Source organism: Panthera uncia, unplaced genomic scaffold (assembly GCF_023721935.1).
Source record: "Panthera uncia isolate 11264 unplaced genomic scaffold, Puncia_PCG_1.0 HiC_scaffold_1292, whole genome shotgun sequence".
NCBI lineage: Eukaryota > Metazoa > Chordata > Mammalia > Carnivora > Felidae > Panthera > Panthera uncia.
This window is the reverse complement of record NW_026057912.1, coordinates 25,186-38,632: the sequence shown is the minus strand read 5'-3', so window position 1 is coordinate 38,632 and position 13,447 is coordinate 25,186. Positions and strand designations below refer to the sequence as shown.

At 41.3% G+C, this 13,447-nt stretch overlaps 1 protein-coding gene across 1 annotated transcript in view; it reads right to left on the bottom strand.

Annotated features, from left to right (window-relative positions):
* The window catches only part of LOC125916884 (dehydrodolichyl diphosphate synthase complex subunit NUS1), a 31,956-nt gene extending 19,061 nt beyond the window's left edge, over positions 1 to 12,895 (bottom strand). Inside the window, exon 1 of the mRNA XM_049623142.1 lies at positions 12,036 to 12,895. Coding sequence (XP_049479099.1) covers positions 12,036 to 12,450 — 415 coding nt within the window. The 5' untranslated portion in view covers positions 12,451 to 12,895. The remainder of the gene's footprint in view (positions 1 to 12,035) is intronic.
* Positions 12,896 to 13,447: the final 552 nt, after the last annotated feature.

The following is a 13,447-nucleotide window of genomic DNA, read 5'->3' as shown; positions in this document are numbered from 1 at the left end:
TGTCTCTCTCCCTCTCTCAAAATAACAAACAAACTTAAAAAATTTTTTTAAATAAAACTAGCTCTCAAACACTTATATCAAGTTTTTTTTTTTTTTTAATTTTCTTAAATGTTTATTTTTGAGAGAGACACAGAGCGCAAGCAGGGGAAGGGCAGAAAGAGAGGGAGACACAGAATCAGAAACAGGCTCCAGGCTCTGAGCTATCAGCACAGAGCCTGACGCAGGGCTCAAACCCATGAACTGTGAAATCAAGACCTGAACCAAACTCAGATGCTTAACCGACTGAGCCACCCAGGTACCCCTATATCTAGTTTACCAAAAAAATGGAGCAGTACCATAACTGTAAAATTTATACGCACTTAGGAACCAAGCTTGGAAGGGAATAGGCTATATGACAACAGTGAATGTATAAGGGTGATAGGACAACAGGGGATTTAAAATGGTAATTGGGGTAAAACTATATAATTAAAAAGAAAAAAAACCACCAGCCTTTTTTGTTGTTTGAGTTCCTTTTTTTTTTAAAGTTTATTTTTGAGAGAGAGAGAGAGAGAGAGAGAGAGAGTTTATGTGTGCATGTAAGTGGGGAAGGAGCAGAGAGAGAAGGGGACAAGGGATCTGAAGCAGGCTCTGTGCTAACAGCAGAGAGCCCAATGCAGGGCTCAAATCCAGGAACCATGAAATCATGACCTGAGCCGAAGTCAGACACTTAACCAATTGAGCCATCCAGTTGCCCCATGTTGTTCTATTTCTAATAAAGGCATCACTACCTGCCCAGTCACCCAAATATCTTCTCCACTCTAGTATTTTCACTACCACTTCCAATGCCCTATTAACATGCTAAACCCATATACTCATCTACAGCAATATTTCCCCTATCCATTTCCATTTGTCCATTGTCCCCAGCTGTTTCAAGTTTTTCTTTTTCATTAAAATATTACAATCACATGATCTTCCAATGGGTCTTCTTGCCCCTTCTAGCATGTATCACTAGATTGACAACCAGATTAATCTTTGGGTTCATCTTTAATCCTGACATATTCCAATTTAGGATCTTCAATGGCTCCCAAAATGCTTAGTATACTAAGAACAAACTGCTCAGATCAGCATTAAGATTCCAGCCTACGCTTCCACACTTGGTGGGTGGAAATAATGTTTATGAAACAAATGAATTTATTTCTCTGTAGTACTCTGTCCCCAGCAAATTAGAACTGTCGTATATTCCCCTCAAAACATATGACATGAGCCTAACCTCCATCCTTTATGTTACCTCCCCAGCCCCACACCTACAAACTCTTCACAGGCCAGCTAAAATGTCACTTACTCTTAAGAGACTCTTCCCAATCCCCCAGCCAGATATGCCCCATTCCTCCTCTGACTCACCCTTACCTCCTCCAAATACACACATTTTGTTCAAACTCCATAATAAACGAGATTCTACTTTGTACCATAATTACAGCTTAATCCCCCTACTGAACTGTAGTCTTCCTTGTGAACTTGTGGCTTACTCATTTCTTTTCCCCTAAGGTACCTTCCACATAGCAGGAGTTCAATGTTTATTTAATAAACTGAATTAATCAGTGCACAAAGTGCCACCTAACAACAAAACCTAAATGGATAGGTCACTAAGTGGAATTTTTAAGAAGTTTCCAGGAACCTCTCACAATAAAAACAGGCACTTCCTTATTGCATACAGGCAGAAATTCTGTTAAAAAGGAAGAATACACAGAGCCACAGTTACAAAGTATCTTTCATAAAGAAGTTCATAAAGTTATTTTAAACACAACCTTTGTCTCAGCTAATTTGGATGGAGAAATTAAATGCCCAAGTATAGTTTCTGAGAAGTGTATAGATAAAACAGAGTATCAGCAAGATGATTCCTGATCACTCACGCTTGCCCCTTCCAGAAATCTGATTATATGCTATGCTGCCTATCTCACTTACCCATAGGCAATACTATCATCTTAAAATTTTCTTCAGGATTCAAAGTCTACACATACATACTTCTCATGATACACAAGAAATGCAGAAAGATATAAGAGTGCCTTTGTCTCTGATAGGCAATTCCTCCACTAATATCATAGTATGGTATTAGGCAAGTATTCATACTTGCAGAGCTCTTTTTCTCATATCACATTTCATCTTGTTTGCCTTCACAGAATCTAAACTAACGCCAAAATGGTGTAATAAAAGAAACTGTGACAAAAGTCATTTTATGTAAAAGGAAGTTGAGACTACATTCGCTCAGAAATAACTGACCTAAGGGAAAAACATTTGTAAATACATTTTTCAGAAAATCGTAATTTACAGAATTATACAGTAATAAGCTGAAATAATTATTTTAAACCATCCTTTCACAGATGAGGAAAGAGACCCAAAAAGGTCAAGCAACTGTCCTTGGCCAAGAGTCTAAGATTTTGGCCTGGAATCCAGGTCTCCCGGATTCTAATTATTCAGTTCAGTAACTATTTCTAACATTGATAAACAAATGATGCTAAACCCACTTTACTAATACACCCATTAAATTCTGAATTCCCCTCCCTAAAAGTTGAACTCTATTAAATATATAAAACTGGCCTTTTTACAAATAAGCAGTATCTTTTGAAAAAACTAAAACTAGAGCCCTTTTTGAAAAGACTCTTAAGGAGGTTTCACAGGGCTGACAATTATTTGAATTAAGAAAAAATAAGTTTGGGGTACCTGGGTGGCTCAGTCAGTTAAGTGTCCAACTTCAGCTCAGGTCATGATCTCACATTTGTGAGTTTGAGCCCCGTGTCGGGCTCTGTGCTGACAGCTCAGAGCCTGGATCTTGCTTAGGATTCTGTGTCTCCCTCTCTCTCTGCCCCTCCCCTGCTCACGCTCCTCTCTCTCTCTCTCTCTCTCTCTCTCAAAAACAAATAAACATTAAAAAAAGTTTTATTAAAAGAAAAAAGAAAACATAAGATTTTGCAATAATGATTTCAAGAATTTTATATTTTGTTGCTCTACAACTATACCTCATGTATTCTCAATTTCCTAAGTGTAAACTGTATGTGTGTGTGTGTGTGTGTGTATAATATATATAAAAGAACTACCTTTTAAAACACGCACATGCACACACACACATACACACACAAACATCTACAATTTCTGTAAAAAAATAAATAAAATATTATGCCAGAAAAATTGGACCTCAGAAAGACTACAATGTTTTTAGTATTTCTTGACAAACATTAGCTACACACTTTGGGGGCCAAATGTAAACTTCTCATATTCTAAGAAATATCTATTTTGAATTCTAGTATTAAAAACTACTTAAGATGCTCAACATTTAGACAATAAGGTAACCATTCATCCTAAACTGAATATTCCCTAACCTCATCACCATAACACTTCCAGTTTTTAGTGTTTCCTATTCCTAGTCTTTGTTCCCACCCATGTATAATACTGGCCTATATGATTATGCAATTTTATATCCTGCTTTTTCCATTTATATAACATGTATTCTTCCTTGGTGCTAATCTCATGATTATTACAACAATTGCATTATTTAACAGAAAAGCCTTTGCTGATTCGTTCCAGCTCTCAAAATATAAAAATCAATACTCCCAGGATTAAGATTACTACTAGAGCTATTGCATATTCTTTCAGCATTTAGGTTTTCATCATATTCAAGGAAAAGAAAATATATTGCCAATATAATTGGTGAACATAGAAATTAAGTGGAATGAAGGCCATCATATGAGGCCAGACAAAGGGGTAATACAAAGGGGTCTGTGGGCCTTGGTAATGAGCTGAGAAAACATTCCAAGTACAACGGAAGCCGTTGGAAGGTTTTACTCAGAGCTTAAATGATGTTATCAAGAAAGATCACTTTGCTGGTGAGTAAAGAATGGATTATACAGGGGCCAGAATATAAACGAAGACCAATCAGGTGGCTACAGCAATAATCCAGGTGAAAGATAATGATAACTCAAACTGAGGTGGCTACAACGAAAAACCAAAACAAGTATCCAATTTGGAACATATTCTAGAAGTAGGGCCAGGGAGGCCTGTTGGTAGATTATAGGTGGAATGTAATGTAAGAGACTCACAGAAGACATCTAAGTTTTTAGCTTGAGCACTTACTAGTATGTTTTAAGATGGGAAAAACTGTGAGAGAGGTCTGAGGAGAGTGAAATTCGAGACATGGTTTGGACATGTTAAGTACCTGAGATGCCTAATAAAAGTAAACCTGTTAGGCAGTGAATTAGATATGGAATCTGGAATTATGGGAGAGATAAGGACTGGAGATACAAATCTGGGTATGAGCATTTAAAGGACTTTTAAAATGATATGGTTAGAGAAATCATCTGGGACAGGAGTCAGCAAACTACTGCTATGGGAACACAGCCACATCCATTCTTTTATGGCTGCTTTTTGGCCTCATTGGCAGAGTTGAGTAGTTTTAACAGAAACCCATAACCCACTAACCTAAAATATTTACTAGCTGGCCCTTTAAGAAAAAGTTGTTGACCCTTGACCTAGGAGATAGCAAGAACAACAGAAGGACAAAGGCATATATGCAGCACAATACTCTAGGACCCCCCAAAATTTAGAAGTGAAAAAAACGAGAAGCCAGAGGCTCAGAAGGAACATATAGCAAGACAGGAAGAAATCCAAGCATACGTACGTTTCAAAGAGAGGCGAATTAAGCATGCTCTATCCACCCATTGGATTATATGCTATATTCAGGTACCTTACTGGAGTCCTTTGAAATCTTTACTATACCAATCAAAATGACATTTTAGAATTATAGGTTTCAATATAGTCTACTCTTTCACTCAACTCATGTACACGTTAACTGGCTAATACACCCATGACATACATACTTTTTTCAAATTCAGGAAACCAAGTAAGGAGTTTAATTAGACAAATATTCAGTCAGCAAATCTTATCTCTATTCCTTAAATCCTGCTTCTTCTAAAATTTATGTGAAATGAATAATCAATTCCATAAAATGAGACTTTTAAAGCACATATTTAACATATTTTCTTTTAAATATGAAATTACAGGGCATTAGGTGGCTCAGTCAGTTGAGCATCTGACTTCAGCTCGGGTCATGATCTTGTGGTTCATGAGTTCAAGCCCCATATCAGGCTTTGTGCTGACAGCTGAGAGCCTGGAGCCTGCTCCAGATTCTGTGTCTCCTTCTCTCTCTGCCTCTCTCCCCCCAAAATACACAAACATTAAAAAAAAATTAACTGAAATTAGAATTTTTACCATGGTTATTCCCTCCTTTCTACAGAAACAGACTTTAAGATATAACTAACATCAAGTATTTATAAGGCTACAGGAAGGGAAGACAGAAAAGTGAGATAAACACTAAAACAATCTCTCCTAGTTACAAAGCATCTCATCAGCTATGGAATTAATGTAATACTTCTTTAAAAATAAATGCCTGTCCTTCAAAATGGCCTACCTTTTTTCCTTTTAAACTAGACACTTAAGTAAGTTACCTAGTGGCTACCTTCATTTAATTTCTCTAACAATCCATTTACAACACTATCAGAGGCAATCTTCAGTGAAGAAAATATAATACTTATGGAGCAATTATTTAAAATTAAGAAAAAAAAAAACTACCATTAAAATTTTATATGACTCAAGCAGTCCTAAAAAAAATAAATCTTATACACCATTAAACAGTTTTATTTCAAGAGAGAGCCCCAGGATTAGGAATCAGCGTGTTGTAGCAGGGAAGGTATGTGTGTGATGGTGGCACAGCATAATGGAACGAGTGTTGTGTTTCAAGTCCCAGCTCTTCAGCAGGATAGATGTGTAAAATTAACAAGCCATGTGGCCTCTCTCAGCCCCTGGGTACACATTTTAAAAATGAGAGTATCTTCACAGACTCTGCTCACCTGACAAAGAAACAGTTCAGTACAGAGCAGGAATACCATGATATTACATTTAGTTGATTAAAAAAGCGTCCTATGGGGCGCCTGGGTGGCTCAGTCGGTTGGGCGTCTGACTTTGGCTCAGGTCATGATCTCGCGGTTTGTGGGTTCAAGCCCCGCGTTGGGCTCTGTGCTGACAGCTCGGAGACTGGAGCCTGCTTCAGATTCTATTTCCCTCTCTTTCTGCCCCTCCCCTATTTGTGCTCTGTCTCTTTCTCTCTCTCTCAAAAAAATGAAAAAATTTTTTAAAAATTAAAAAAAAATAATAAAAAAAGTGTCCTATCAGTCACAGGATGAACGTTTATATTAGTGGTAGGAAGAAAATTCTATTTGCCTTCATATTATGTTACAAATCATTTCTATCACCTGTAGATAAGAACCACTTTACCGAGGCTTTCAGATGACCTAACATAATTAGGAACAGTACTAAAAGTGACTATTGTAGTCCCATTCTCTTAGGAGTGTAAGTCAGTATAGCAAAATGGTTAAGTATAAAAGCTTTGGAATAAGATTTAGTTCAAATTCTAGACCTGTTCCTTACCAGATAAAGGTTCTTAGCTTTCTCAGTCTCAGTTTCTTAATTTGTAAAACTGCTAAGGGTTTAACGGACTTCTTTGCACAGAAAGAATTCAACAAAGACTAATTATTCCCATTAAGTAAAGGTTTATTTTCATAAATAGATCCAGTACTATGGTTAACCAGAAGGGTACTCAAGAGAAGGTCATTTCAAAAGTTGCCAAAAGCAGAATAAAGCTTTTCAAAGTCAGCAAAACTGGGGATGGAATAATAAGTCAAGAGGTTACCTAGGAAGTAATAGAACGGACGTTACAAGAATTGATGATAGCCTTTTGACAGGTAGCTAACTCTCTGGCACAAAATGAAGAAGACGTTCCAGGATGCTAGGATATATGTGAAATTATGTACAAGATGTGAACTACACAAAGGTGAAGATTAGGAACAGATGTTGCCTTCCATGAGTTTCCACATGAGGGAAGACAAGTAGCCTAGTTTGTACTGCTCGTTGTGTCAACATGTAATCACAGTACAACTGGATTTTCAACCCTCCTTCCAACTCTGTATTTCAACATAAGGAGAAGAAGAAGTATTTAGTAAGACCATGCTTCCCAACAGCATCTCCGTCAGTGTGCCAAATATGTAACTAGGGGAAACTATGTTCGTTTCCTTCCATTATTCTAAGGTTCCTGGGTACTTGTGCTCAGAAACAAATTACACGGAGAACACCAAGCTACCTACACGCTGTAGGAGAAGCAAAGATGAGAAGGATGGACAGTATCTGGGGAGCTTAAATCTAGTAAGAAAATTGAGGCACATATACATGATTACTATTTTAGAAAATCCAAATACCTTTCAAGATGCAAAGTTCTGAGGAGATTCAAGAAAAGAGCAAGATTAGGAATGGAACAGTCAAGAGAGACTACATAAGAGGTGACAGGATAGACTTACAAGGATCAATGACAGCCTTCTGACAGGGAGACAGCCATTTGTCAGGAAAAGGAGAAGAGCCATTCCGGGAAGGGGAACATCAAGTAACCTAAATGTGGATGAGGCAAAAGGTATATAAAATGTGAGAAGTAGGTTAGGGAAGCCGTGAGTACACTGGACAGACATTTTTAATGCCAGTGTGAGAAATCTGTACCCAAAACTAATTTCAGAAGACACCTAGTACACTAATGTGTACTACACATTAGTAGTTGTTAATACAACTACGGAAGTAACACTAGAAAGAGCATCATGAAAGATTTCTGTTTGCTTGTTGCTGGATCCTCACACGGAAGGCAATGCCTTATCCTAGATCACTCCAATTTATAACGAGCAATACTAAAATCCTACCCAGATTTCCTCATTCATGACAAGGAACATGAAGAATGAATACTTTGAGGCAAGGCAAGCAGCAGAGTATCCCTCAATTTGTGTTAGGGTCAAACTTCAAGGCACAAAGGCAGTATATAGGCAGTTGGGTAAAAAGAGATGCTCAGGTCCCACTCCCCTAATTCAGTCTGATCAATAATTGTGTTGAATCTGTAGTTTTTACAAGTATTCCCAGAAACTCCTTCTCACATGGTCCACAGGCCACATTTTGAAAAATACTGCCCTACAGCAAGGTCCCCAACATGGCACCAATATAACTGGGCTGAAGAACAGGCTTCATCATTGAAGATGAATAATACACACCCAGATAATGTGGAGCCCAGCATACTTCAAGTGAGATTCCAGGCCAGCACAACACCCCTAAGGTGGTAATACCAAAAGTCCCTGAACTCCAGGTTTTGTGCCATCCCAATTATGGTCATTTCTTCAATTATAATCATGGAGACAAATTGGGCGAACCTCTTTACTAGAATTCTGGGCTTAAGAAATCCTGAGAAAACAACTCCAATTTCTAATATGTGAAAGAATTACTGGCAGAAATTATTACAATCAAGAAATATGGCAGGTAAATGAAAATAAAAAGTTCAGTTTGCTGGCAATCAAACCAAAGTAAATATCAAGGGGTTTTTTAAGTCCAAGAATAAAATATAATCTAGATTCAATTATAATTAATTAGAATGAATACTTACGTAAACTCCAATTCTTAAGTGACAGGGTACAGGACAGGGAAAGATGTAAGGAGGTACAGTAGCTCGTCTCCGAGATCCCTGCCATCAATCCCCCTGCCTGACCCCCATCCTTCCCACACTTGTCTCCCTTGCACCTTTCTGGATAAGCTATTTTCTCAATGAGAGGTAAAGTCTATTTCACCATTTTCTTGATTTGGGCCAGACCTGTGATGTCTCAAACCAAGAGAGTACAGCAAAAGTAACACTGCATGGTTTCCTAAGCTAAGTCAAAGAAACCGTGTAAGCTTTGGCCTTTGGCTAGGTCTTTGAGAACTTTTTCTGGGAGAAGCCAACTCTATCATCTGACTACCCTGAGGCCACTGTTAATGAGGAAGCCTAAGCACGTCAGGTAGAAAGACTGTGTGAAGACAGATGACCAACCTGCCCTCATCGATTCCAGCCATTACGAACCAGGTATCAGACTCATGACAAGAAATTTTTATGTCCTGGCCACTATCTGACCACAACCTTATGAGTGACCAACCCCCAAAAAGAAATGACCAACTGAACTGAGTCAACATATAAGCTGTTGTTTTAAAACACTATGCCCCGGGGTAAATAACTGGAACAGTCACAGAAACCTTCACCCTACCTCATTTCTCAAGTTTTCTTTATAAGAACTTGCTTATATTTACGGCTCCCCACAGTCCTCAGCACCGTTGTTAAGGCTTGTCTGGTAGGAATGCCACCAAAAGGGAATTCCCTAGTCACATACAGAGCAGGGAGGGAGAGAGAACACTGCTGTTCGTGCTAATCCAAATTCTACCTACTTTGGCAAAGCCTAGCTCAAGTGTCACCTCCTTCCTTATCAGGGGCATATGGGGGTGACCCTGCTTTGCAGGGATTTTTCTTTCCTTAAATAAAGTCTCTGCCACTCACTTAGCATTTATATATTAGCTTGTATTAATTTTTAGTAGACATCCTTGAGATACTTTAACTTTCTTAAGAAACACAAGTTCTTGTATCCCTTTGTATCTCAGTGCTTCACACCATAAGGTACTCAATAGATGTGGCATTTGTGAATATGTCAATGGGACTTTTTTTAACTTATAAAGAGATGGGTTTAAATAAAAGTTTGTTTGGGAAAACTAAATAAAGCGTAAGCAGCTATACCTCCCCTGAAAAGGACAACTTTTCTCACATATCCACAGGTCGTTTCCTCACCTCTTTCAGGTCAATACTCAAAAGTCAACGAGGCTTTCCTTGCCCACCCTACTTAACGCTGCACCCCACCATTGCCTTTCAACATTCCCATTCCCTGTTTCATTTTTCCTCATTTCACTTATGATCTAATTTACCACTCTTTTACTCTTATATAATATTTGTCAGGCTTCCACTAAAGCGTAAGTTCCATGAGCATAGGGATTTTTGTCTGTTTTGTGCACTGGTGTACCCCATGCCCAAACGAATACCTGATAGTTAATAGACAGCCAACTGTCACTGTTGAATGAATGAATGAACATCAAGAATGGGTACGTCAAAAGTCTCTTGTTTCAGGGGCGCCTGGGTGGCTCAGTTGGTTGAGCGTCCGACTTCAGCTCAGGTCATGATCTCATGGTCCGTGAGTTCAAGCCCTGCATCGGGCTCTGTGCTGACAGCTCAGAGCCTGGAGCCTGCTTCAGATTCTGTGTCTCCCTCTCTCTCTGACCCTCCCCCGTTCATGCTCTGTCTCTCTCTGTCTCAAAAATAAATAAAACATTAAAAAAAAATTAAAAAAAAAAGTCTCTTGTTTCAAACAATGAAATTATCCCCTTAAAAATAATTAAAACTGCTTTTACAGTTGGGCACAAAGTGCCCTATGTCAATTCCCTGGAAATGACCTTAAAACTCCTTCAGGTTTTCAGTCAATATCTGGTTAGCTTGACTTCTCCCTGTTCATCAACAATCACTTTTCTTTTAGCAAATATGGCACAAGATATTTCTGAACCATATCAGCAATTCAAGAACAGGAATTATCAGAAGAAGAAAGTGTTGCAATATTACAATCTGTAGGCACAGTCACCAAGTTAAACTATGTAGCTATATACATCTGCATTTCCTACTAGAACGTAAAGGTACTTGCTTTAAAAGAATCACCTGTATATAAGGGATTCACTTATAAGTTAATTCATCCTATTGTTTAATGGCTTTAACTGATTTCCATTTCTGCTTCACTTGTTTCTTTCCCCACACAGTGTTTCTGTTGCATTGGTTTAAGCAAAGACTGGGTTGCTTCCTAACAGTCCTGTATTTCTATTGGTCTGCTCAGTTCTTTGGCAAGTTCCATAAAATGTCAGCCCCTATTAAACTTTACCCTACAGGTTATATCATCAGTTGATAATGACAGACTACTGAGTCACTATATTCCTTGCTGACTGCACGGAAGGTGACAGGTCAGTCAAAGATTACTCTAATACCCTGCAAGAGTTCCTGTCTGACCTTGACGTACCCTTTCGGACAAAACCCTGCACTTACACCTGCCTATGTGACAAAGATTTAAAGGAAAAAAAAAAATCAAACCGTAGCCTCTGTGGAGCATACCAGTAATTTACGTTACTGAACAGAGAAGAAAACGTTAGTTTTCTTTCCTTCATACCCATACACCTAAATCATTGTTATCGTCACATCTTTATATCTAAGGAAAGGAAATGACACTACTTTCAGGATCTGACTGAAATCCAAACCTGCCATTTAGAGCCTTCCTCAACCTGACCTCCTAGTCATCATTTCAGTCCAAAGGAAAGCCCATTTCCTCTTCATGAACTTCTCAAATTCCTCCAATTCAGAATTTCTCTCCCCCATTCTCATCGTGGTTACTTACTCCCAACACTTCTTGCTATTCACCAACAAGTTACTTATGTATCTACTCCCCTAAACCTGAGAATCCATGGAGTTAAAAGTAAGATTACAAGGAATGTGTTTATTAGCACAGTGCTTAAGGTTTGTAGCCACCCAATAAATGGTGAATTCTCGTACTTAAAAAATTCCCCATGGTTAAATGCATTCCCTCAATCGAACCTTAAAAAACGGCAATTACTATATCAAGTACTGTGTTAGCCACTAAGGATCAAGGATTGCACACTATCCCAGACCTCTGAAGACACACGTGACTATTTTCATTTTGCCTATCCAGACTCTCACATACTTTTTGTAAGCCCAGTTCAAACGCTACCTGCCCCCAACCACTCAGCTTATGCGCCTTCACAGACTAGCAATGATTTAAGAGCAGTGCCTTGAATCTCTCTGAAGAAACAGTGTAGGAAAAAACACAAACAACAAAAAAGGTTGGGGCGGAGGGCAAATACGTGGAGAAGCTCAGATGTTGGTGTTTGTGTTCAATAAAGCTTATCTCCCTTCCTCGAAAGCGCTAGCACCGTAATTTGCCCTGAAGGGCCGTGGGATGGGGCAACTGGAAGAGCAGGGAGCGCTGCGGTGCGCGGCGCGCCGCGGATACACCTGCCGGATGTGCGGTCCCCCCCCCCCCGGTCGGAGACGCCCGGGTCCCCCTACCCGCGCCGGACCTCACCTTGGTGGTCGTAGACGCTAATGTAGGAGATGCCCACAGCCATACACCACACCACGAGGCTCGCGATGTCCGTGAAGCTGGGCTCCTGCTCCTCTTCGGTGACCACCAAGCCCATGTGCACTGGCAGCTTCTCCAGGGAACGGCCGTCCGCGCGCCAGCGCAGCCGGGGGTGGGCGGCGGCCGGGCCCGGCCTCCCTCGCGGATGCCGGTGGTGACGGCGGTTCCTGCCGACAGCCGGGGGCTTGCGGAGCGTGAAGCCGAGCGGCGCTAGGACCGCGGCAGAGGCGGCGCGGCAGCAGCGCCGCCAGATCCAGTTCCAGGTGCCGAACCGAACGCGGAGCCAGGAGGTGAGCGTGCGGTGCAGGCAGAGCAGAGCGTGCAGCACCCGCCACACCAACTCGTACAGCCCCGTCATACTCCCGTGGCGTCCAGGCGCCCTCTCCTCCCGCCCTCCCACACCCGCGGTGCGACGGCTTCTTATCCAGCCCTGCGGCCGGCGCGGGCCATCACTCCACGTTCCCCCGCCCCCCACGCCTGAACCCCTTTCCACTGCCAACACCTCACCTCGCCCCCGCCGCCATCTTCCTCCTGCCTCGGCAGCCCCGCCCCCACTAGTACATGGACAGTTCTGATTGGTCGATGCGGAACTCTGACGCGACTTCTGAGTCCGAGGATGTGGCCTAACCAGACGCCGCGAAGGAGAGCGAGCTCCTGGGAACTAAGCGGGTTGGGGACCGAGGGCGCCCCCTAGTCGTGTGGAGAACGAGGAACAGACGCCGCCAACCCTTGCCCGCAGGACTCGACAGAAAGGCACTTGTCTTCAAGGTTGGAATGGGCCACCTCAGGCACTCCGCGTCCCTCGAGGCCTTGGGCGTCTTCTACTGCCTGTCTCCTCGCACGGCCCCGCCAGAAACGGTTTCTAAGGGATAAAAGTGGCCCAACTGGATTACATTACATTGCAAACGCCAGAAAGAACCTAGGAACAGAAGGTAGCCTTCAGCAAGTGCTGATGTTGGGGGTCAACGAGGGTCCTGGAAAGGAGGGGTACGGAAGACAGAAGCGTGCGCCTTACGGAGGTCCTGCTCCTGTTCTTTAGTCAAACCTTGTACCTGAGGCTAATTCTTCCCAAAATGTGAATGAGGATCTTTAGGAGTGCTCTTGAAACATAGTTCTGCCCATGTCCTCCCCCTCTAAGTGGAATCTTTACTGGCTGTCCATTGCTTAATACAGAAAAGGGGGTTCCACGGCCTGGCAATCCAGTCAGTTTATTGTTTTGTTCGTTCAGCACGCGATCGCCGACTACCAGCATGAGCGACCTGAGTAACCACCTCTCTCTGGTGGAAATTGCCCATGCAGTGACATCATCCCCTTCACACAGGCTCCTGTTCCAGCCCATCTGGACCACAAAGTAT